Below are 23,960 nucleotides of genomic sequence, written 5' to 3' on the forward strand. Positions count from 1 at the left end.
AGGTCATTTCAGACACACAGCGGTTAGAGGAAACTCGAGCTTGGAATGAGAGCCAAGTGAAAACATGTTAAATCGTCAGTCAGCATTTTCTGTTCAAAATGTACGTGGTTCAATCAGCTCGTGCCGCACGTGTTTCAGGGGCGCTATCAACCGCAAATAAGCTAACGTCAAAACTATGGGAACGACATTTACGCTATAGAGTACGTCGATGGCGCTCCACGGGTGGTCCATGGCAGCGTTATCATCCATACTTCAGAGACAAGCAATCTAGTCAGCGCACTTTAGGGCGTTTCCACGCAGTGGCGTGTCCGAGAAAGGCGTTCAACGCCTCCTTCCGCGAATTCCGCACTTGTTTTCTGTGGACACCGCAAACGCGCCGTAAGGGAAGGGAGGAAGATGGGAGTGAAAGTGGAAAGAGAGAAAGAGGAGCCGTAGTGGAGGGCTACGGAGTAATTTCGACCACCTGGGGATCTTTAACGTGCGCTGACATCGCACTGCACACGGACGCCTCTTCGTTTCGCCTCCATCGAAACACAGCCGCCGAGGTCGGGTTCGAACCCGGGTACTCCGGCACAGTAGTCGGGCGTCTTACCACTGCACCACCCCGGCGGGGCCATAAAAACGATCTATGCGTATTTTAAAAAAGCGTTAGAGGGAAAGAAAAAAAAATTACGAGGGTCTTCAGCGACTAAAGTAGTGAAAGGCGAAAGCCTGAGAAGTTTCATCTTGTCTAGCGTTCCTGTCATTTGCAATCCCACACTTGAACGCGCGCCAAGGAACGCCACGCGACAGGAGCGATGGCGTACCATCCAAACGCACACTTGTCGGAGAAAGTGTAACAGATACTGCGCCTTTCCTCCAGACGTCTCATCTTGTCTAGTGTTTCTGCCATCTGCGATCCTACCCTTGAACGCGCGTCAAGGAACGCCACGCGACAGCCGCCGCAAAAGTGGGACACACTTTGTCCACGACAGTATGAGCCATTAATGGTTTTCGCCTTATATTTGGTTTACAGGAAAGGAACGGCGCAGTATCGAACGCACTTTTCCGGCAAGTGTGTTTGGACGGTACACCATCGCCCCTGTCTCGTGGCGTTCCTTGGCGTGCGTTCAAATGTGGCATTGCAGATGGCAGGGAGGCATCCTGCCTCGGCCGATCAGAATGCCCCAAAAGAGGGACACACTTTGTCCACGACAGCATGAGCCATTAAAGGCTTTCGCCTTAAGTCTTATGAAATTCACGGCGTATTATTAAAGTTCACCTAGAAATAAGAACTTGCCTAATGGTTCTGTACCTGTTCGACGTAACGAGACTTCGGACTCCGACAGCGTGCGCTGTTTCAGCGCTCTGTAACGAAGCTTATTTTGGCTGGTGTCCTGTAGCCGAGATGCAAGCTGGCCGCTTACGCGCATTGTTTATGTACTCTTGCCAATTATATGGCTTCGCTACCTATCTGCCCACTAGACTGGTCAAAGGAAAGCTCCTTCAGATTGAAGAAAACACTAATTGACAAACCAGCATTCAGTTCTATGATATGGCCACCCGAACCGGAATGTTGAATCGGTAATTTGCAATAACGGGCTTCGGGCAATTTAGGACCGATCGCTTCAACAATTTTAGTCTTCAAATTTCGCAAGAAGTTGCTAACACATGTGTGAAAATATCGCTGTATTGAACGCAACGTCTAAATGCAGATATTTTGATAATATGCAGATACTGAATCTGCTGAGAAAATAGAGCGCGAGCTTACCCGCGTGGTCCAGCAACTTGAGGAGGTTCATTGATCCGTAATACCCAAACGTAGCATAATTACCCATGCTGAAAAAGCAAGTCAGGACCGAGTGAGCAAATAAAAAAAGCAGTGTACACAACGGAAGATATGTCCTTCACTTGTATGTGGTGGTCGAACTTTTAATCAGCCAAGCTTTGGCATAGCTGAAGTACCAGTGGCGCAGATATTAGTTCGAAAATCGCAGTCTCAATATGGCTCCGATGAGATGTACACGGTGACGTGCATGCAAAAACTAACCAAAAACTTTCCACACCACACCTGGGCGTTCTGCCTAATTCATCACAACAATGCGATTATATCGCGCTTTAGATATTGTTAGCTTTTTCTGCAGCTAATAATTCACAGGTATGAACAGAACAAATGTGCTAAAAACACGGACAAAAGTTAAGGAAAAAGACAGGGCGTGCGCAGACTCGCAACTGAAATTTACTTAATGAAAAACATATATACACTGTGAACAAATAGTCTGCGCGAGTCTGCGCGCATCCTACTTTCCGTGTTTTTCCGTGTTTTCCGCGTTTTCCGTGTTTTCCGTGTTTTTCTTTTCCTGTTTCCCGTATCTGTCTTCATTTTTAGCGCGGTTGCTCTATTCACGCGATGAACTTACATCAAATAGCCCAGCTTACTGCTCTAATTAACAACTCTTTCCAAGCTCTGACGGCTAAGCTAATCTAATCTGCTAATCTAGGGATTTTCGCTTTCCGCTATACATCGCGTACTCTGGGGGAAGATGCAAAAATGCGCCTGCTAGAGAAAATAATTGATTTAAGTGGATGAACAAGAAGCAGGCAAGTAATATCCACTTGCGCGAAGCGCCATCTGAGCACACAGAATGACAGGCGTACAGAATGACAGGCTCAAGCAAGGCTCGTATTGAGAAAGAAAAAGAAAGAGCACTGAGCCTATCAGTCGCACATTTCATCGAAGAGAGCCGCCAGCGATTGTGATTATCGTCATCTTGGATGGCGATTAGAAGGCGATTAATAATTTCTTCTGGCTTGAAGCGCGCATTTGCAGAGTTATTAAGGTTGAAACTGTGAAGTGAACATCTGTTGGGCCTTATGGCACGTAACCAATTTCAGCTATTCATTTCATTATTTATTCATTTCAACATAATGCAGTCTATTTGAAGCCCATGGAGGAGTGTTTACGATGCGTTCATGTGGTCAACATAAAAACACACGGATGTTCTCTATTCCAGGCACAAACAAAATAGGAGAAGATTAAATAGAAAAGTCAATGTTCTTAATATAATTAACAAAAAAATCACGGATGTACAAATAATCGCATCTTGGTGTAATTTATTCTAATAGAAAATGGCATGAAGAAACGGAGTACTTGTGGATATTTACACGGCTTAGTAACTGACTGATTATTTTACTATGATTAGTTATATATTAGTGTTTGATAGGGAAGATGTAAGTTTTGTGAATTTGTTATTTTGAAGTGACCATGAAATAGCTGGAACAGAAACTTTAATCTTGAAATTTACATCATGCATGTAGGAACTAAACTAAGAACCAAACATGTATTAAATGAATATCACCTTGCGAAGCAGAAGCTAAATGCGTTTTTTTTTTCATACAGTTACAATCTGCACGTATCCTGAAAGTAAATTATACAGCCATACCTTAGCTCAAGCTCCTCCCTTTGCACACATGCATGCACCGATCCCGTGCACACAAGAATACACCGACATCGATGTTGCATTCAAAGAGGTACTTACTAAACCGTGCTATCCCTGAAGAAGTGGGGCCGGAACGTTCCAAAGGGGACATCTAGGGAGGGAAAATTGAAGAAGTGAGCTTGAGCTGAACCGAGTCTAGCGAAACACGCGACAGATTTGCACTTTCAAAACAATCATGAGAGAAGAGGAAGCAAGCATTACAGGTGATTACTCTGAGCTCGGACTGTGCCCATGCCTATTTTCTTCTATTTTCGCGACCATTAACACGTCCTCTGATAGGGAACCTAAGCTCAAGTTTCGGCGCACGACGCCAGCGCCGCGCCTCTCCTGGCGGCTGCCCGTCGAGTCTACTGGGGAGAAGCGTGGCGGGCGCTGACGGCCAGACGGCGGGTTTAGCACCAGTATAGCAAGTGCGCGTACGCGCCCTTCAGTTCGAGAGAGGTAGGAGGGGAGCGACGCCAAGCCTTAATGCCTGGCGCAGTGTTAACCCCACCACACCTAAGTGGTGGTGTTGAAAACTTTTATTGATGTAATAGAGTCTGGGAGCTGCAGAGTGGCCCCGCTACATGGTCGCGTCCCAAGTCAGCGACACCGCCGGACAAGGCCCGGTCTGGCGCCCGTTTCTTCAGAGTCCGTTGAGACTCCAGAGGATAGAAGTTGAGGAGAGCAGTCTTCCATGCCTCTCGGGAAGAGGTAGGGGAAAGGGGAAGGTGGAAATTCTGAGTACATGCCCACATCATGTAGAAGATATCACAGGTCTCCCCACAGTGCGGGCATTGGCCGTCTGTGTTAGGATCGTAATGTTTGATGATTGCAGGACAAAGTAGAGTAACTGTTTACAAGTGCCTTAAAGTTCGGTCCTCCATCTAACTCAGCCCTTATGCAGGAGCCGGGAAAAGAGGGTGGTCGTCGCTTAACGTTTTATGATTTCCCTAAACCGCGTCTTAGTTTATCTCTGAAGCAGAAGAGCTGTGGTGAGAGGCCAGGTGAGTAAGCGCTCGGGCAGCCGCGTCAGCGGCCTCATTACCTCGTAAGCCCTGGTGCCAGGAGCGCAAATGATTATTTTAGGTGCTGGATCAGTGGCAGTGGGGGTAGTGGTGAAGGGTGGCTGGTCCTGGCCCTACGGGGCTGGGACTGGTAGGTCAACACCGCTTGCGGCGGGGACTATAGGCTGCGACCGAATTTTTATGTATTGTAGGACGTCATTGCACCCGCCACCATTAGGAGGTGGACGACGGCTTTTGCGGCGAACGTCTTTCTCTCCCTCTTCTTTTTCTTTCTTCCCTGCTTTCTCTCTTCTGTCCGCACGAGGCAGCGGAGGTGGCTCAGCTACAGAGCCAGTAGCAGGCCCGTGCATTTTCTTTTCCTTCTTCCTACAGCCAAAACAAGTCCGTCTTTGAATTGAACTGGCTGCGAGGGAGATATTCCTACTCAAGTTATGATCACATGCATTTGAGAAGTGCGTGATGATGATCCTCGAATTGGGATCGCAGCAGCCTTAGATGGGGTTGTTTCTTTAGCACGTACTGATTGACACCAATGTACAAACTTATTTTTGCAGCTAGAGAATTAAATATATAACAATTAACTTGCCAGTTGTACTATCTTGCATCTTTTAAAAGACAAAAGGTGAGTGTCGAAGGCCTGCCCAGTGCCGTGTAGGTGTTGGCTGACGCCGATGTTTATAAATTAGAAAAGTTACACTTCCCTGTTCACGCGACGCGACAGAACAGTTATTATAGATGGCTTAAGTCTCTTTAGAAGCTTCATTACCAGGCGGAAAGTTCTAAAAGGCAATGGTAACAATTAGTTTTCAGAAAGATTTGTATTCCTGTGAACGGGTTATCAAAACTATTTAACAGACGTCGGAAGCCACTGACACAATAGCTAGCTGTGCCCTCTATCAAACGCACTGAATATGTCGACGAAGACATTATGCGATAGATCAACGGATTGTTCCGTTCACCCAGCAGCTGGCACTAAGTAGCAACATTATTCTACGACGTTCCATTCATTGGAACTTTAAAAAAGAGTGTTTAAGGAATAAGGAGACGAAATCATGAACGTCTCATTGTGAGTTCATACGCCGTTTGTATGCGTAAGGCGAAGACGTAAGGCACCGACCTGAATCTGCAGAGCAACAAACGGTTGCATACCCGGGTTCGAACCTGGTGACGTTTTGATGGAGGCGAAGCACAAAAGGCGTCTATGTGCTGTGCGATGTCAGTGGGCGTTTATGATCCCCGGGGGGTCGAAATTATTCCGCAGCCCTCCAATGCGTCACCTCTTACTCTTTCTTCATTCCGGCCCTTCCACCTTCCTTCCTTCCCTCGCGGTGTGGTTTAAGCGCCCTCTGAGAGGTGACAGATACCGCTCCTTCTCTTTCCTCAAAAAGAAAATTTAATTTGATATTGTGATAAGAAGGTAGGAGAAAGGTGAGCCAATAACCGTACATAAGTCATCGGTTGGAAACCCTGTCGTGAGCTAGCCTCCAACATGGCAAGCAGATATATGCGCTATGCAATGAGAAATCGTGGGACATCACCATGGCATCGTGTCTCATTGTCATCAAGGGAATACGCTGCTCCCAGATGTATTATATTTATCAACACATCCAACCGTGCGTAGCATGTGAGTTCACACATTTCATCTCTGCATGTATAACTGCACATACTTGAACTGACGTTGGCCATATCAGATCCCTTATAAGTGTAAATGCCAATTTTTTATTATCATTGTATATATATATATATATATATATATATATATATATATATATATATATATATATATATATATAGACGCGACATTCGGAGGTCGTGGGTTCTACTCCCACCAACGGTGCTTTGTTTTTTTTTTTCTTCTGCTTTTCATTTATTATTCGTTCTCTTTAAAATCACCATAAGACTCTATACTTGGTTATATCAACAAATAACGTAACAATAATAATAATAACAATAAATCCCCAACGTTTACCTTCGACTCGTAGACTCGTTGGGGATTTATTATTATTATTATTTGTTCGTTCCTTTAAATTATATTATATATATATATATATATATTTTTTTTTTTTTTTTTGTCCAAGTGAAAGTGCACTGACGTCTACAGTCCGTTCGCACATACCATGAGTGCCAGTTTTAATTATGCAACGCGTGAAAACTGGTAGACGGATACTGCGTGCTCCGTTTACTTTTGTCGACACCGGTACGTTCTACAACCTTATTGTTTCGTGAACTCGTAAAATGTTGAGCTTTTTTTTTTCTGATTCCGTGCATGCGGCGGTTGTTGGGGGGGCCCTCTTGCAAAGAAGGGTATTTGTTCTGCAGGCATCGTCGTACTCGTCGCTCGCCGCTTCGGTGGCTAGGAGACGCCTAGAATTACTATTTAGGCTTTGCTAGAGTTCCGCGTTCCTTTTCTTTCACCGCCAAGCAACCGTGTAGCGCCGCGAAGCCAACCCTATGGGCATTCCGGCTGCATTGCATCATCCGTCGTGAGTACGAAGTGTCGCGCTGTGTGCGTGCTGTGGGGTGTGCGTGCTGTGGGGACGATGACTTATTTCGATTAGGATAGCCAAAGTAATTCCTTCTCGATTGATTTCCAGTCTGGCTGATTGGCTCCTGCAAAGAAGACGCACGGCTTCGCTGCACAACTTGGTTGCTTATGTAGTACCTTCGCGCAACTCCGTCCGGCGAAGCGCCATCTTTTGGGGACCATTGACTGGCCTTAACAATACGCACCAACGGAACATCGCCTAATCGTACTAGTACCGCTTTCGTGTTAGAGAAGACCTTGCTATACAATTATAGCAACTTTTCCCGGTTACCTTATAGATCAGACTGATCTGTAGTTTAGTGTTTAACGTGCTTCTTAAATTGGAGCCATTTGGAAGGCAGCACAAGCGTTGCTAGAAGGAAACGCTACCATTGCGCAATGAGCAAGCCGAAATGTTCCATACGTACACATAGTATTTGTGCCGTAGTCGTAACTGCCTTCGTCGTCACTAAACATCAGAGGATGCCTGCACACAAAGCAAAAAGCAGTTTTCGAACATATACACCACATCCAGGCATTCAACAGCATGTCACTTAATTGGAATCAAGAAGAAAAAAAAAAAGCTGCCTGGTGTCAATTTCTCCTTTGTTAAAGCTAAGTATTACATTTTATGGAGCCTTTATATTTTGTTGTTTGCTCTACCATTGTGCAGTGGATATGAAGCTCGGCTGCTGTGCGTAAGAATGCGGAATCGAATCCTGACTATAAGGCGGCCGCTTTTTGATGGAGGCGAAAAGCAAGGAGCCTATGTGCTGTGCTATGTCACTGTACGTTAAAGATCCCCAGGTGGTCGAAATTTCCAGAGCCCTCCATTACGGCGTCTCTCATAGCCTTATGTCTCTTATGGCATTATGTGCTGTGCGATGTCACTCTACGTTATAGAACCCCAGGTGGTCGACATTTCCAGAGCCCTCCATTACGGCGTCTCTCATAGCCTTATGTCTCTATATAGCATTATGTGCTGTGCGATATCACTGTACGTTAAAGAACCCCAGGCGGTCGAAATTTTTGGAGCCCTCCATTACGGCGTCTCTCATAGCCTCAGTCGCTTTGGGACGTTAAACCCCATAAGCCAAATAAAAACATTTTGTTGTTTGTTTTAACGTTTGATGTTTTTCAATTCATGGTTTGAAGAGCACTTTTATCTCGGTTAATCTTCTTCAGAGTGAAGAAGTCAGTAGTTTTTGACATGATATCTTATGTATTCTGGCGTACTTCCCATCCAAACACTCTGATACGTATAAGGTGTTTAAGAAAACTTGAAGATGGTCTAGATGGTGCATTGCAACTTGACTAAAGATAAAGCGCACAGGAAGACACACACTCGACTGAAGACGACACATTAGCAGAAGACATTAGCGCGTGTCCTATGTCTTCTCTTGAGTGTGTCTTCCTGTGCGCTTTATTTTTAATCAGGTCTTACATTGCACCATTACGTGAGACATCTTCCTGCGCAGTGCATTACGACTGTGCTGTGCAATCTCCGCTTTCAGATGTAAATACGACGCTTTCAGCCGTGAATATTGATGACTGTGAAGCTCCGGCTAGGAGAGAGCAACTTTTCTCGTCTAAATATAAAACTGAACGATAAAAAGTGCACTCACTCAAGGCTTTCACATGTCATTATTTCCATAATTTTATGTTTTTGAACTAGTCACTATACGTGACAAGCTCGCTACTATTGTAGATAAACAATTCCTTACAAAAGCCGGCGTCGTGCACTTGTCGCCCGCGCTTTATAGTGAAAGGCTATTACATGATTTCAAAGCATTTATGTAACAAGGAGAGGTTGACGTCTCTTGCTCCACTGCTCCCGCAGCCGTTCATGGTGGAGTTTTTATTCCCTGAAGGGTTTATGCCTGTCCAATTGAACAGCTTTCCTTGAAACAATTTTTCCTGTTAAACAGTTAACAAGTTTCCAAACCGAAAAGAATTTTCTAAGTACTGGCCGATAGCGTGCTCTATCGCACTAATACGTTCACGGGCGTACCAGCGTATGCAATCATTTTCCAAACCCACTGCCACAAAGACACTAGGCTAAGTCCTTGCTAGTCAACTTCCACTTCCACAATAGTCCTCATAGCAGGTGAACTAAAGGATAACACAAGTTGATGAAGCCGAGCGGATATACGGATACACGATTATTTCAATTTCGAAGGAACTACCAAAGCCATTCAGACAGGCAACCTCCAACCTCATCTTCGCGAAGGCTGATAATATGCGTCTGAATGTTCTGTTCCGCAAATCGATTTGAATTAGGTGGACATTGCACTGGGCACCTGCAGTCCCCATGTCCTACCTCTCCTCCGAACTGAAAGCCCTTCAGTGCTGAAAGCAAATCTACAAATTACAACATCGTTCAAGAAGATAAGCAAACATTTGGTCAGCATTCTCCACTGCATCCTTCGTCTCGTACGAAGAAATGTTTTTTTTTTTTTGTCCGAGGCATACAATGGGCCACATTTTCATGTCCGATCTGCCCTGAACTCTATGCTAGCCTCTCCGAATTCACATAGCCTTAAAACCGCCACATAACCTCTACCAATCCCTCCTATGTGGCATGCTTGGCTAGCTTCATGCCAGCAACGAGACTATAAGGTCCACATGCTGTAATCACGCTACCAACTTAACGACTGGCACACAAGCTGCTGAATAAAGTCACCACTACTGTTCTTTTTGTTATTACCGTACGGCGGAAGATGTATATTATGAGTCAGATGTAAGCGCATGACGTTAGAACCTTCACGCAACAAGCGGCGGGTACCTAGCCGGAGCGCGCCAGGATGCCATCGCATCGTATTTGGGAGAGTCAACAACCCAGAAAGAAGTAAAAGCGCAGCAGTACACTCTCGCTTACTTTTTGTTTGGTTTCCCCCTATCCGCCAAGACCATATTTCTTGCTTCACCAAGGCAAACTTTTGAGACGGCGCATTGCCTGAGGTAATTAAAGGTCTTCAAGTGTGACGCTATAAAGTTAATGGCTCCCGTCCTGTGGCTCCCCTTGCGGTTCTTTTCTCGTGTATGTACATGTAGCCTGCGGTTGCTTCATTACCAATCATTTAATTTGTGCCTATATATTTACCAGATTATCCAGCAGCCGTTCCTAAAGGACTATGCGACACGCATATAAAGCCTGCTTGAATCAAGCCGTATGAATTACGTGCCTGCATGTCCCAGGAGTTGCGTGCTTAGCTCGGCATCCAACAGCACGAGAAGGTAGAATTCTATACCATCCTCCCACATTAGTTTAGCAGCCCGAGTTTTCACCGTCTCCCAAATTTGTGATATTCAGTGGTTTATAGGTTATGTCATACAATCCACCGAAAAGTCAGTGCTCGGTCATGTCACATGCCAACTTCGACCCGCCAGAAGCATGCCGGAGATTTTTCACTCACAATGACGACATTAGATTTTCTGCAGAGTGAGGCCTTTAACGTTATCACGTTAAAAAGACTTTGCGTGAGGAAGTAGGGCGCCAGGCGCCCGAGAAGCCGGGCTGAAAGCCGCTCGCATCTGCTTTTCTCTAGCAATGTCTGTGTAGAAAGGCGCTATTCGTGCACGGAAGCCGGGGTTAAAAACACTGCCTCTAAAGTTCAAAGCAGGATGCAACAGTGCATTAGACGGTCGCCTTTCTAATAATAGATAATGCGCTCAACCCAATATGCTTCTCCTAGTTTTTTTAGTTTCGCTGTTCCTATACGCGGCCACCTTAAGTAGACGTATTCCCTGACTACTTCCAGTGCCGGGCTACCCATTGCGTACTGCTGTTCTTTTCCGAGGTTGTTGACCACTGCTTCAGTCTTCTGTACGTTAAATTTAGGCCTAAAGTTCATCTTTTGCGTTGCAATTTGTCACCCGAGCTACTCAGCAAGGCATTGTCATCAACGAATCTCATTATATTCTCCATTAGCCCTTGTCTCTAAGTGTTCGCAATACAGCTATCTCAATACTTCCATGCACTAAGCAAGCGGTGATCAATACTGGAGAGGTCGCATCTCCATGTCTAACGCCCTTCCTTGTAGGAATTTTACTACCTTCTTTATGTAGGACTATGGTTGTGCATCCAATATAAATACATTCCAGTACTTTCGCATATGGCACATCTATACCCTTTGATTTCGCAGCGCCTTCATGGCAGCTGAGGTTTCTATAAGTCAAATGCTTTTTTGTAATCAAATAATCTTATGTAAAAAGGTTTGTTATATTCCGAGCAGTTTTGTATCATCTGGGTGATAGCACGGATATCATCTATGGTAGAGTACCCTTTCCGAAAGTCTCTCTGGTCCTTTATTTGATAAAAGTCTAAGGCTCCCTTAATTCTATTTGCAATTACATAAGTGTGTTGGATTAGAGGCATTCATGTTGATCATTTCTTGATTATTTTTTGTCCGCGCTCAGCAACGATACCTGATATCTCTGAAATTATCACTGATTGCATCTACACTAAGGTTGTCATCCTCGGTTAAAGAGCAATATCTGTTCAGTAGCGAGATCCTGAATTCTTCTACTTTCCCTCTCATCTCTAATTCATTGATTTATTACTAGTTTGTTTCATTCCTTCCTATAATCTACACTAATTTTCTACCGTACCGCCCTGTGGTGTCTGCAGCGCCCCTTTCCGATTACCTACACTTGCAGCACAAAGACAGGGTTATTCCTACAGCCAGTGCATCTACAGAATATGAAGCCAATTTCATTTTTAATCTCCGCTTTATGGCTTTTATATCGCCACTCCCGCTTCTTCCAACTGCTGAAGAAGATATTCGGGATTCATAAATTATTGCGCTCTGCGAACTCAGCTAAAATGGCGAGAATTGAGCCTCGTTTTAGAATTGGGCTTCGAGAATTTGGATTCTCGTTCTATGTGTCAGCGCGGTGAACCACTATGAACTCAGCTAATAACCCCATCCTGCTATTTCTAGGGTCAATGCAATATTCGCGGTCTTCCTCTTGCTTCTTGCCTATCTTGGCAGTGAAATCGTCTATCAGTACAGTATACTGCGTTCCTACTTAACCCGCTGCCGTTTCTGCACTTTCATACAAGTTTTGGAATCTTCCGTCATCATGAATACATGCGGGCGCGTAGGCCTGTATAACCTTCAGTTTATACTGCTTATTTGTTATGCTTAATTACGATGCCTGCTACCCTCTAATTAATGCGTTAGAAATCATCCAGCTACATGCTTACTGACGAGGAAACCTACACCTAGTTCTCGTCTGCCCGCTAAACCTCGATAACACGATACATGCCCACCGTTTAGTACAGTATTTGCCTCATTTGCCCTCATAACCTCACTAAGCCATATGATATCCTATGCCCCATTTAATACATATTGGTTCCTCTAACAAGAGGAGCCTCATTATCTACAGATACGGTAATGGCGTTAAATGGTGCCAGGTTCAGTTTTCAATGGCAGCCTGTCCGGAGCTAGAGATTGTTAGCCCCTTGCGTGTTGTCACAGGTCTGACCACCGCCGTGCTGTGGTCAGTTGCTCCAAATCCGCTGATGATTCAGGGCCGGAACTTTACTGAAGGGTTTTGGGGGCAATGAACATTTTTTCAGTAGCGCACACCTCTTGCAGCAGCCAGGCGAAGTGCGTTTGACAGAAAGAGTAACCGAGGCTCTCTCGTTTTTTTTGTTGTTTTTTTTTTCTGCAAAAGCATTTTCACTATAGTGGGGTGCGCTTATTTCCCAAGCGATTGGTAAATGCAGTAGTCGGTAAGTGCAGCTGGTAAGTGCTGTCCTTGTATGCGCAGAACGCGTGAGTCATCTGTGGACCATCTCTGCAACACTTATCTCCTGCACTCGATATACTTGACCCATAACAAAAGGCTGCAGGCGATCCTAACCGCGTCTTCTCGCCACAGGCGAGTGAATGAGGGGACAATGACTATTTGCGAGAGCCTAGAAGATGCTAGCACAACCCTAAACTATTTTGCAGCAGTTAGTTGCGTTGATGATCGAGGGACTTCGTTCATGAAAAGAAAGTGCAGCGAATTGCTCCCCATTTTTCGTCTGGCACAGTCGTATGTTGGACGAGGAGGGATGTTACTGGAGAAAGGCCCATTACTATACATCGAAGCTGCAGCCAAGTTCTGTTCCGGCGAGTTAATAACAGTGAATAAAAAAACAAGAACAGAGAGGAATAAATTTTCACAATAAAAAAAAAAACAGTTCGAATATATGCAAAGCACAAATATTGCAGGGTTACACTTAATTCTGTTTACGTTGACAAATGCGAAAGCATTGCGAGTTCCGTGCCTGGTTCCGAATTATAGCTCTGCGTTTGGTTGCTCAATAGCTTTGCTTAGTTGCTGTTTAATTTATGGACAAAAGTCGGATAAATTCAAGTTTTATGCGGCAAAGACCAAATTTTTGTTATAGCTCACCCAAATTTGGAAGTCACCATAAAGTGGTAAATACTCATATTAGGTTAGACAACCTTATTTGAGTATTTGAGTATGGCAATAAAGCATGTTGCCGGGCTAGTTGGTCTACATCTTTTAAAAAACTGGGAAAAGACCCTGGCGCAGAAATTAACACGCACAAAATAGAGACAAGGGGCACCTTGTCTCTCTCGTGTGTGTGCGTTAATTTATGCGCCAGGGTCTTTTCCCAGTTTTTTAAAAGATATTTGAGTATGAGACAACCAAATTCGGAGAAGTCAAACTTCGGGTGTCCAGGGGGCACCAAATTTCGGTGGTGACAGATCTAAATTTGCTAGTCACCACTGAGTTGGCCATACTCGAAATACTCAATTTAGGTTAGACAACAATTTTGTTCAAATTCAGATGAAGACAAATTTCGTGGGTCTATGGATGCCAGGTTTCAGCGGCGGTACACTTAGTTTCGAGGTCATAGCTGAATTTATTATATTCAAATTAGGCTAGACATTATTTTAGTCTGATTCTGATGAAGACAAATGTTGGTGGACCAGGTGGCGATATTTTTTTTTTTTTGGGTGGGGGGGAGGGGTCAATCTAAATTTGCAGTTCACTATCAAGTTCGCCATACTTAATTATATCGGATACCAAATTCGCTACTATTCTTTAATTATCCATGAAATGTATTACTGATAGGCTCTGTCCACAGCCTTGCGATGCACACTGGTGGCACAGCTCATGACCTACATATTAGAAGCGGCAACAGCACGGTGAAACAGTAAGCGGTCAGGAATTGTCATGGAAGGTGGAAAGTGGTTACAGTAGTGTCATCTACGTTAATTCAGACGTCGAAATAGCAGGGAGGCATAGTGCCGACGCCCAAAGGGGGTCTACCTGGTACTCGACTTCTGGTGGCGGGAAATTTGAAATGTTTGAAAGTGAACGAGCGGGAAAGGGCGTGATTTGCGTGCACAAATGGGTGCGAATGGTTAGAAAGTGCAGTGCATAAAAGTGAAAGTGTCACTTTAAAAAAGTGACCAAGTGTGAAAAAGAATGTTTCAACATTTTACATGAGATTGTGTTAACAAATAAGGGCCGGTATTTAAAAGGTGAGTGTTTATTACCAGATTTACGAAAAGGAACAACTTCACCTATCTTCTAGTCAACCGCTAATTCGCTGCTGTCTAATGGCTGCTGAAATATTCTGGTTAAAACAATTATTGAATATATTTTGCTACTTTTTAGGAATATCGCATTCACGCAATCAACGCCAGCGTGTAGGTGGGCCTAAGGTTGACAGTGATATTAACTATACATCAATTAGCATCTTACCACATTTACCTTCCGAGGTCACCGTCAGAGGTTTGATCCCTTGAATTCAATACTAACCTAGACGTTTCAGGGGATTAATGACTAACCATAATTTCCTTGAATTGTTTAGCAACACGGAGTGTATACCATCCGAATCAGTTGATTTCGCGCTTTTCACGGCCGATGCGTATTAGCTGCAGAGCGATAACAGAGCTTTTAGCTAACGAGAAGAAGCCTCTTTTTTCTTCGCGGTCAGGCAAGCGTTTAAGATGGGCATTATACGTTGGCGCATGCAGGTGACAGGATATTATGCGAGAGTAAATGAAGCGATTGACGATATATAAGGTCTTATTCATAAATATGAGCCAATTTGCTCTAACCGATTGCTTTTCGAATGCGTCTAAAAATTCTAGGACAACTATACTTCACTATTAACTTTGTTGAAATCAGCGCGGTGATAAACACGTAATATTTCAGAGTAGCGAATTTTTTTTTTATTTGAATGTTGAGAGAGAAGTCAGGCCGTTAATGGTCGCTTGAATGAGGCGTGTATTTTATTTCCGAGCACAGTTCTGAGGTTTTGGTTAGTCTAGGTCTAATAACCTTGCCGTAGGTTCGGCAATTCTGGCAGATTGATGGACGATATACGTTAAGATGAAAGAGCAAAAAAAAAGTAAATTCTAGGCACACAAATTATGAAAACGGTTGCACAAAACACCAGTCGACATATGGAAAGTTGGTCGCTTAAGAGAAATACTGGGGATGACGAAAGGTAGCGCGTAGCAATGATATTCAGGCACCGTGAAGATCAGCAACAAATGGAAGTGAGGAATTCGGAGGATTAATACCCTGCCTAATAACTATCTTCATCGGCGCTAACCAAGCTGCGGGGACGCCCATACAATTTTGATGATTGATGTTAAGTAAAGGAATATTGATTGATATTATGATTGATTTACTTATTTATATCAGCACATCTCCCCCTTGCTTTTCTTTCCTGTCAGAGTGATATGTCGAAATGAGAAACATTTCTCAGTGTCATATGTTTTCGGTTTGACTTGAGTTTGGCCTATGGGGTTTAACTTCGAAAAGCGACTCAGACCGTGACAGACACCATAGTGGAGGGCTCCGGAAATTTCGACCATCTGGGGTTCTTTAACGCGCGGTGACATCACAAAGCACACGGGCGGCTTCCTTTTCATCTCTATGGAAAAGTGGCCGCCGCAGGCGGAATTAGATCCCCCCTCGTTGGGCACAGGAGTCGAGGGTTAGGACACTCGACGCCTGCACCACCATGGCGAGGCCGGTATGTTTTAATGCAACGAAGTTTCAGTTAGGACGATGATGTTTGCCGAGCATGCGCATATGGCAGACGAGAGCTCAAAACATGTTTTGATGTCGCTTCATATACTAGTAAACAGGACTTATCTTTGTGTAAGACTAATGCAATGGCTATTATTCGTCGGAAATCATTAGATTTGTCGAAACTAGATACAGCAGCGGACGGTGGTGACGCATGTTCGCTTCGTGGTCTGGTGCGTCCTGTGAAAATTGAAGATGTTTTATCGTTGAGGGGGCCATACAGGCAGGATGTGCCGTTGGCGACCAGCCTATTGTATCCTAATTTGAAATATGGGGCGCCAAAAAAGTGATTTGGCAAAAGCAATCTGTGTGTGTGTGTGTGTGTGTGTGTGTGTGTGTGTGTGTGTGTGTGTGTGTGTGTGTGTGTGCGTGTGCGTGTGCGTGTGCGTGTGCGTGTGCGTGTGCGTGTGCGTGTGTGTGTGTGTGTGTGTGTGTGTGTGTGTGTGTGTGTGTGTGTGTGTGTGTGTGTGTGTGTGTGTGTGTGTGTGTGTGTGTGTGTGTGTGTGTGTGTGTGTGTGTGTGTGTGTAAAAATAGCAATCACCTGCTCGCTTAATGTCTTATCTCTTCTGCAGTTTAGGATTTTTGTCGTTTTGAAGTTGATGTAGGTAGAAATCATAGGGCACACCAGAATCGGAATACCGCCCTAATCGATGGGACAGCACCCTAACAGACCTACGTCATATGCAACAGTAAATGCGTAACACATAACTCGCAGTAATAGTTAATGTTCACCTGGCTACCGAACGACCAGTTCGAGTACATTAACTGAACAAAGCGGGTCTCATGAATCGAGTAGTTGGCGATTTGTATAGTGCGGCAGCGTAGAGATCGCTACATGAAAACAGTTATGGAGTGCTTCAGCACTCTATATACACGCATTTTCTGACAACAGATTCCTACAAAAACAACAGTGCGCGCTTCCCGACAACCTGGTGCTCATTTGCGTACTGTGTTGCTACTGCTAAGCCTATTGCTAAGCTCCTTCGTGAAAGCGCGTCCTGAATTCGTTGTCTGCTGAACCTCATTGCGGGAAGTAGTAATTGCATCTGCAAAGCGTTCTCGCTATCTGGTGTTTGAATCGCATTGACAAAGTTTGAACGCTTACCGTGCGATAAGGTACATGGGTGCCAATTGTGGTATAGCCCAGTATGCTTTGAAGAACTGTTCCCGAGCGGCCCAGAGAGGTGCAAAACTGTTAAAATCCCCCAAGTTGGCATTCTGCATGGCAGAGAGAGAAACGTCGCTCTCATTAATGCGACGAAAGAATCGCTGGAGTCAGAGTCATGCGACAACGTTAGGACGTTGTATGATACGAGGGCATCAGGTTCAGCACCATCGTTTACCCTCCCTATCATAGCAGCGTTAGGAATAACTATTGTCATGAAACATCTTTATAACTGTGGGCATTGAGGTGACATAGCCGCTACTGCACGAAAAAGCGAGGTTCACCCGAGGCTGAAAAAGGCACGAAGGAAGATTCAAGGAAGATTCTGTCCAATGATTATGGGATCTTGCATTCTTTTCACGCACCCCCTAAACTTTAGACAAACGCTGTGTTAGAAAGGGTTAATTCAGTGCGCCGAGGTGTGTCGCCGTGCGATTTCTTGGACAGTTCTTTTCAAACAGACACTCACTGTGGGGTCCATGTCATCGTGAGGACGATGATGAACTTCCCAATACTAACGATGAATAGCGTGTCAAGACAACTCAAGCAGACCCTGCCCCACGACGCGCTGGCTGTTCCCCTATAGCGTTGAAACATGGTATCAGGCATAAGCGATAGTACTAGTGAAATCATTTAGTCATAACCAAGCACGAGTTGTACGTGCGAAAGTTAGTTCTTTTGCACCAAATTCCAGTAGTATGCGTTATCCTCAGCTAAGTCTAATTCAATAACCATAGCCAATGCGTATTCAGACAGCAACGCATACCGTGACGTGATCTTAAAGGGATTTGTGATTACCTAGCACAATGGCTCAGAAAATATAACGCGCTTAATTAGGCTTAAGAAGGTGGCGTGTCAGTTCAGACACGTTCAGGCTTCACTTCACACAGGTTTAATTACTGTTAATTAGGTCTAACCTTGAACACTGTCATGCAGTCGTGGTAGTCATGGTCACTTATAGGAAGTCCTAGTATAACCATGTAGCGCAAAGCTATGTTTGGTTGTTGCCACAGCAACACTCGGTTAGGCTTATAAAAAATGGAATCTGCGAATAGGCAAAATCCTTCCTGCTTGGCCCGTGAGATGCAAGTAGTTTCATGGTTCGAGTAGATCCAATTCACAGGTCTCATGGTGGCACCCGTGGCGAAAGGGAATCAGAAGCTCGTCTATGCCGATGTCAGTCGTATTGCAAACATCTAAAAGCTTTACGAAATCAGCAAAGACATATGGTATCACAGGGTCTTTTACTTCAAGGGCTACCACGACCACGCCCTGGTGAACAAATTCAGGACTCCTGCGACTCATCGTCAAGAAGCATTGCTAAAGAATGCGACACCTTGCTCTCGGGTACTTCGTGATAGTTGAGTGAAAGTGCGCTTTGAGTGCGGATTATGGCGACATGTCTAAAGATATCATTCTCAAGCTATCATCCATGCTCTGCTTCACCAAAACGCGAATTGACCGTGGGGCTTCATACAAAGCCGATGGGCTTCAGGACCTTGAGTTTGGTCAAGCGTCTCGAGAAGTGGAACAGTCAGCGTTGCTAACTACGTCAAGCGAAGCGTTGAAGCAGAGGACGTGCAGCCAGTGCGCTACTATAAAGTGAATTGTGCGGTGCGACTAGGAGAAGTTGTTTACTGTGTGCTCATACATTGCTCTTGGAACCACTGAAACCTCTGTTCTCTGTCACAGATCTACAACAGTGGCTCACAAAAGAAACTTTGATGATTTCGAAAACATCAAAACATAAGCAGCAAGAAATTCGTGGTGCACGAGCAAGCTGGTCTCTAGATGGCCGTGCCGATGAGCGCCATTTCTACTAATATGAATACGTGCATTCACTATGCCGTTCCACAACAATTGCACTGTCAACGACCATAAGTGCTGCAGTAGCCATTTCATACTTCAAGGTCACATGACTAATACGAATCCATTGGTAGAAATCTGTGCCTTTTGCTGCAAGGAACACGCTTTACCATGGTGAACTGATTATAGACAGACAACTGACAGCCATTAACTTTATTGCAGCGAAGCATATATAATGAAAGTGTGAGCTTCGTGAGACTGATTGGAGAGGCCTCCAGTGCGTAATTATCGAAGATGAAGTTACATGAAAAGACACGTTCTGAAAGTAGAAGCGTAATGTTATCGTGCATCTTCTGTCGACATTGTATTTCCCCGATACGTATTTACATTACGACAATCTCAAACTTCGGTGCTTGTCGTTACATATGGAGGCCCGTCTCACCGCGGAGATAGTGGTGCACCTCCGAGGTGCACTACTGTGTCCAAGGTTGCGGTATCGAATTGCGGCCGCGGAGGCCGCTTTTAGTTGGAGCCGAAAAGATATTCCCCGGTGTGCTGTGCGAAAGAGGCACAGGTCGAAATTTTACTCTCCACTAAGGCATTTCTCGTAGCCTAGATCGCTTTTGGACGTTAAAAGACATAACTAAACTAAACATCTAAAGGTCCATAAATACATTTTCATGTCGTTACATTCACAAATAGCTCTGCTGTAGTCTCACAAACGAATGTGTGTGTGTGTGTGGGGGTTGGGGGGTGGGAGGTAATATACGATGGACATGCGACTGTTGTACAGATATATGATGCAAGAACGATATGTAGGAAGTCTCTTGGTTTGTTGCAAAATCTGCAGGAGTAAGAGAATTGGTCCGGATACCGGGCATGTAGGAGTCCGAGCCTATAGCCGTCGTCCGTGAGGTATGGAGTTGGGGGTGTACATCCCCTTTGTTTGTCCAGGTAGTACGAGAGAATATTACGGAAGGAGAGCAGCCGCTCCCCAGGCCGGTAAAGGCGACTCGACTCCTCTAGCCCAGAATGCAAGACATTGAGCTACGTTATTAACCTCCTCGTTGCCAGATAGGCACCGGCATGCGCTGGCGTCCAGATGAGGCTTATGGAGCGCCGGCGCTGACAGAAGCGTATAAGCGAGCCGCGGGGCGTGATATATAACTATTATCGTAGTTTAGAAAGGCAGATTTGGAGTCGGAGATCATTTTTGTGTCAGATGTGGAGACAAGAGCAAACGCGATTGCTAGTTAGCTTTACCTGACTGCCGGCTATACCGTCAGGGCCACACGAGAGCCTGACGTAAAGTCCACTGCGTCCGTGTAGGCCATCGCATGGTCCTCGCTAAAATGTTGTGAGGGCGAGAGCCCTCGCTATTATGCGGGCTCCGCCTTCGTTTCTCTATAACAAGTAGTGGGCACTGATTGGTCAGCTAGTTTCGCGACGTCACGAGACAACATGACACAAGGCCGAGTTGGCACGGGCCTAATGTATGATGAGATGGAAATCAAATTTAATATCCTTGGATTCTGAGTCAAGACTACCCCTAGGCCACGCAAGCACCTTCGTACTGCTTGGTTAAAACGGGCCTTTAGATCTTTGTCACGTGACCTGCTAAGTAGTAGGCGTAGGGTAAGAGAGGCACACACAAACAGAAAGGTCACTGATTAAGCGAGAGTAAAGTGCATGCACGCGAGTGAAGATCCGCAAGGGCAGATGGCAAACGAGAACCATTAAGAAGCCGTGCCATACCCTCAAGGGGGAGCTTAAACGCTTTCTCCCCCCCCCCCTCCCCTTTTATTTCCTCGACCGAATGCCTTCGAGTGACGGCGCGTCTTTTGAGAAAACTGGAAAGGCGGCGCGCCTGAATCATTGGTGCATTTAGTGCATTTTGCCCTCTCGTATGAACCATGTCCCTCCGCGTGAGAAATGCGAAGTTTGCTTCGGCTCCTGAGCACGAGCTCGCCCAAAGTGCGAAAACACCGGAACTGAGCAATTTTTGCTTTTGCTGGAACCGGAACCAGACTCTTGAAGCTGATACTGAATCGGCGCGGATCTGCTAATTCTCGTGGGAAACGGCTAATCTTAGTCTGCAATATCATGTACTAATATTTCCAGCGCAGCAACCACGACGCACAGATAAAGAAACGACAGGACATGCTCCAGGAAGCGCATGTCCTGTCGTTTCTTTATCTGTGTGTCGTGGTTGCTGCGCTGGAAATATTAGTAGCTATGCACCAACATGCCCCACAAAGTGTCTTGCTCAATATCATGTGCGTCGGCGGAGTGACGCTATTTTTTCATAGGGGCAGCGGACAAGCACTGTTATAGCATGGCACAGAGAATGAGAAAAAGATGGACGCAATCGGACGGCATTTTTTCAAGCAGGATATTGAGCAGGGAAAGGCACTAGAAGAAGCGCTAACATGAGCTTGGAAGGCGCAATATAATTGTCAAAGCTAGCTCACACCTACTTTTCGCCCTTCTGACTCTTGCGAACAAAAGTGCGGCGGGCAGCGACCATTACAAGTTGCTGCCTTATACGATGAACTGAACTGTAACATTGAGCCGCTGCAGAGGGTCTAAAGCAGAAATAATTTTTACAGGATTCTCGAATGCCGTCACTGCAACCCTAGCGAAAAAACCCTATGAGTCACAATAACCTCATACAAATTTCTCATACTAAACTCATACTAAACTCGTATAAATCTCATATAATCTCATACAAATGTAATTCAACGTATGAGAATTATATATGAGATTGTATGAGATTGTATGAGATTTGTAAGAGCTTAGTACGAGTTTAGTATGAGAAATCTGTATGAGGTTATTGTGACTCATACTGTTTTTTCACTAGGGAATAGTTTTTCACCTGTATTGAGTAAAATAGCCAAATTAAAGGGTGCAAGCCATATAACCCGCACCGTCACAGTTCACGGGCCTGAGAAGCTTCTTTCAGGGAGAATTTCACAGTTGCAGCATTGACACTTTCTAGCCGTTCTAAATCTAAAAGCCCTCGCCTTATAACAACGGCACGAAAGCCACCATAACGAAAGTACAGCTAGGGACATGGTGACGAGAAGGCACGTGGTGGCGAGTGCTTCAGTGATTTTGTGCACTTTTATCTCATATATCTTTTTTTTGTGGCCGGTAATTAATGGAACAGGTCGGAATGAAATTTTCTTGTAACACAATGCTAACATTTACAGCAGAATAATGTTCCTACTTCGATGGACTTACCTTCTCTATGATATCCAAGTATGCCTCGTCGACTTTGTCCGTCGTGTTCTTGTAGAACGCAAAGAATTCCATTTGTAGGATCTAAGAAAGCGAAATATATGTTGAGTATGATCCTCTCGCAAGTATTTTAGAGCTGTCAGGGAATCAAATGCGATGCCGCAAGATATTTAGCGCATTTGGTCGATAGTTTAAAGCACAGACTAACAACGCAGAAAGACATGCACAACGGTAACAAATAATTCTCAGCCGAAAAAGCTGTCTCAGTTCTTACTCAGTGACCAAATCTGACAATGCCCAACCCTCTGGGTCACTACACACCTTATACAGCAGATGAAGTGCTTATGTTTCGCTCAGATATATCGCGTATGTTTAAAGCTGTAAAGATAGTATATCTGAAGTGAAATAAAGAATGAAAAATAATATATGAAAAATAATCGAAAATAAAGCCTTGTCTGCTCACAGTTTATAACGTCGTCACAACTTTCAGAAGAAAAAAGAGCACAGAAAAAAAAATAAGGACACCTAATTTTGCAATCGCCTCAGTATGTTGTGGGAAGTTATTTTCGTTAGTGTCCCCTAGCGAAAGAACAGTATGTGTCACAATAACCTAATACAGATTTCATACTAAACTCATACAAGTCTCATACAATCTCATGTATTTCTCATACGTTGATAGATATTTTTATGAGAATATGTGAGATTTATACGAGTTTTGTATGAGTTTAGTATGAGAAATCTGTATGAGGTTATTGTGACTCATAGGGTTATTTTTTTCGCTAGGACGTGATATACAAAACCTGATGTTTCTGAGAATATCTACAAGGGTCTAGCGAAAAATCTGATGCGTTTCGCGTGTAACGCTGCAGCCACGGCCGTCCACTGGGAGCTGCTCGCCGGTGCGCCCGTATGTAGTCTGTTCGAGAAACCTCTTTTTACGGAAGCTGCACCCGAAACGCCTATAACCAACACGATAACTCTTGGATAGCGGTGCGGAATAAATAGCTGCAATTTCCATAACGAATGGCGTACTTTGACCTCATCAAACCGTTGATGTCTGAAAGGCTTGTCTAGGCCGCATGTCGGACACATGAATTATGAACGGTCTCTGCTACTCTAAGGTGTGCTAAAAAAACTCACCTTTACGTACAAGCCTGCCCGAGACTTTTCACTGGAAGCCTCCGAAAGAGCATACGAATGTTGAAAGGAGTCGAGCAGCTTGGTCATGTATTCGTAGCCAATGGCGTTGGGCTGCAGGGAGAAAGGGGGAGAGAGACAACTCTAGGCTAAGCCAGACTTCAACCTATGTTGAGCGAAATGTCTTTTACAAATAAAATTATAGAATGCCTTGGTATTCTCAGGAGTAGATGAGATGGTATTTCCGTATGAGCATCACTCGTTACTAAGTAAACACATTGATTATAACCATTAATTAGTAGTGTAAACAGGGCTAAGTAAAGTAATATTGCGACTGCTTAGCAGTGCTATTTGGTTGCACAAAGTAGTGCTAAGTAACGCTAAATAATGTCTTAATTTAACTGAATGTTGCTAGACACCCACTTCGTCAGTCAAGCATCAGTATTCTAGCCGTGAGCTACCACCAAGTCCTCTGGCCAGGCTTCGGTTGTTTCTTCAACCGAATAATTCTTTAATATAGCTG

The 23,960-nt window shown here is 44.6% G+C and overlaps 1 protein-coding gene across 1 annotated transcript in view; it reads right to left on the reverse strand.

The window, feature by feature from the left end:
• The window catches only part of LOC146197299 (uncharacterized), a 49,198-nt gene that overhangs the window by 4,142 nt on the left and 21,096 nt on the right, over nt 1-23,960 (reverse strand). The window contains exons 5-10 of the mRNA XM_084597162.1: nt 23,441-23,551; nt 22,304-22,384; nt 17,195-17,307; nt 7,439-7,497; nt 3,519-3,570; nt 1,751-1,818 (exon numbers count right to left, since the gene is read on the reverse strand). Of these exons, the coding sequence (XP_084453288.1) occupies nt 1,751-1,818; nt 3,519-3,570; nt 7,439-7,497; nt 17,195-17,307; nt 22,304-22,384; nt 23,441-23,551 (484 nt within the window). The remainder of the gene's footprint in view (nt 1-1,750; nt 1,819-3,518; nt 3,571-7,438; nt 7,498-17,194; nt 17,308-22,303; nt 22,385-23,440; nt 23,552-23,960) is intronic.

This window comes from Amblyomma maculatum, chromosome 3, assembly GCF_055883805.1.
Source record: "Amblyomma maculatum isolate TAMU_Amacu chromosome 3, ASM5588380v1, whole genome shotgun sequence".
Taxonomy (NCBI): domain Eukaryota; kingdom Metazoa; phylum Arthropoda; class Arachnida; order Ixodida; family Ixodidae; genus Amblyomma; species Amblyomma maculatum.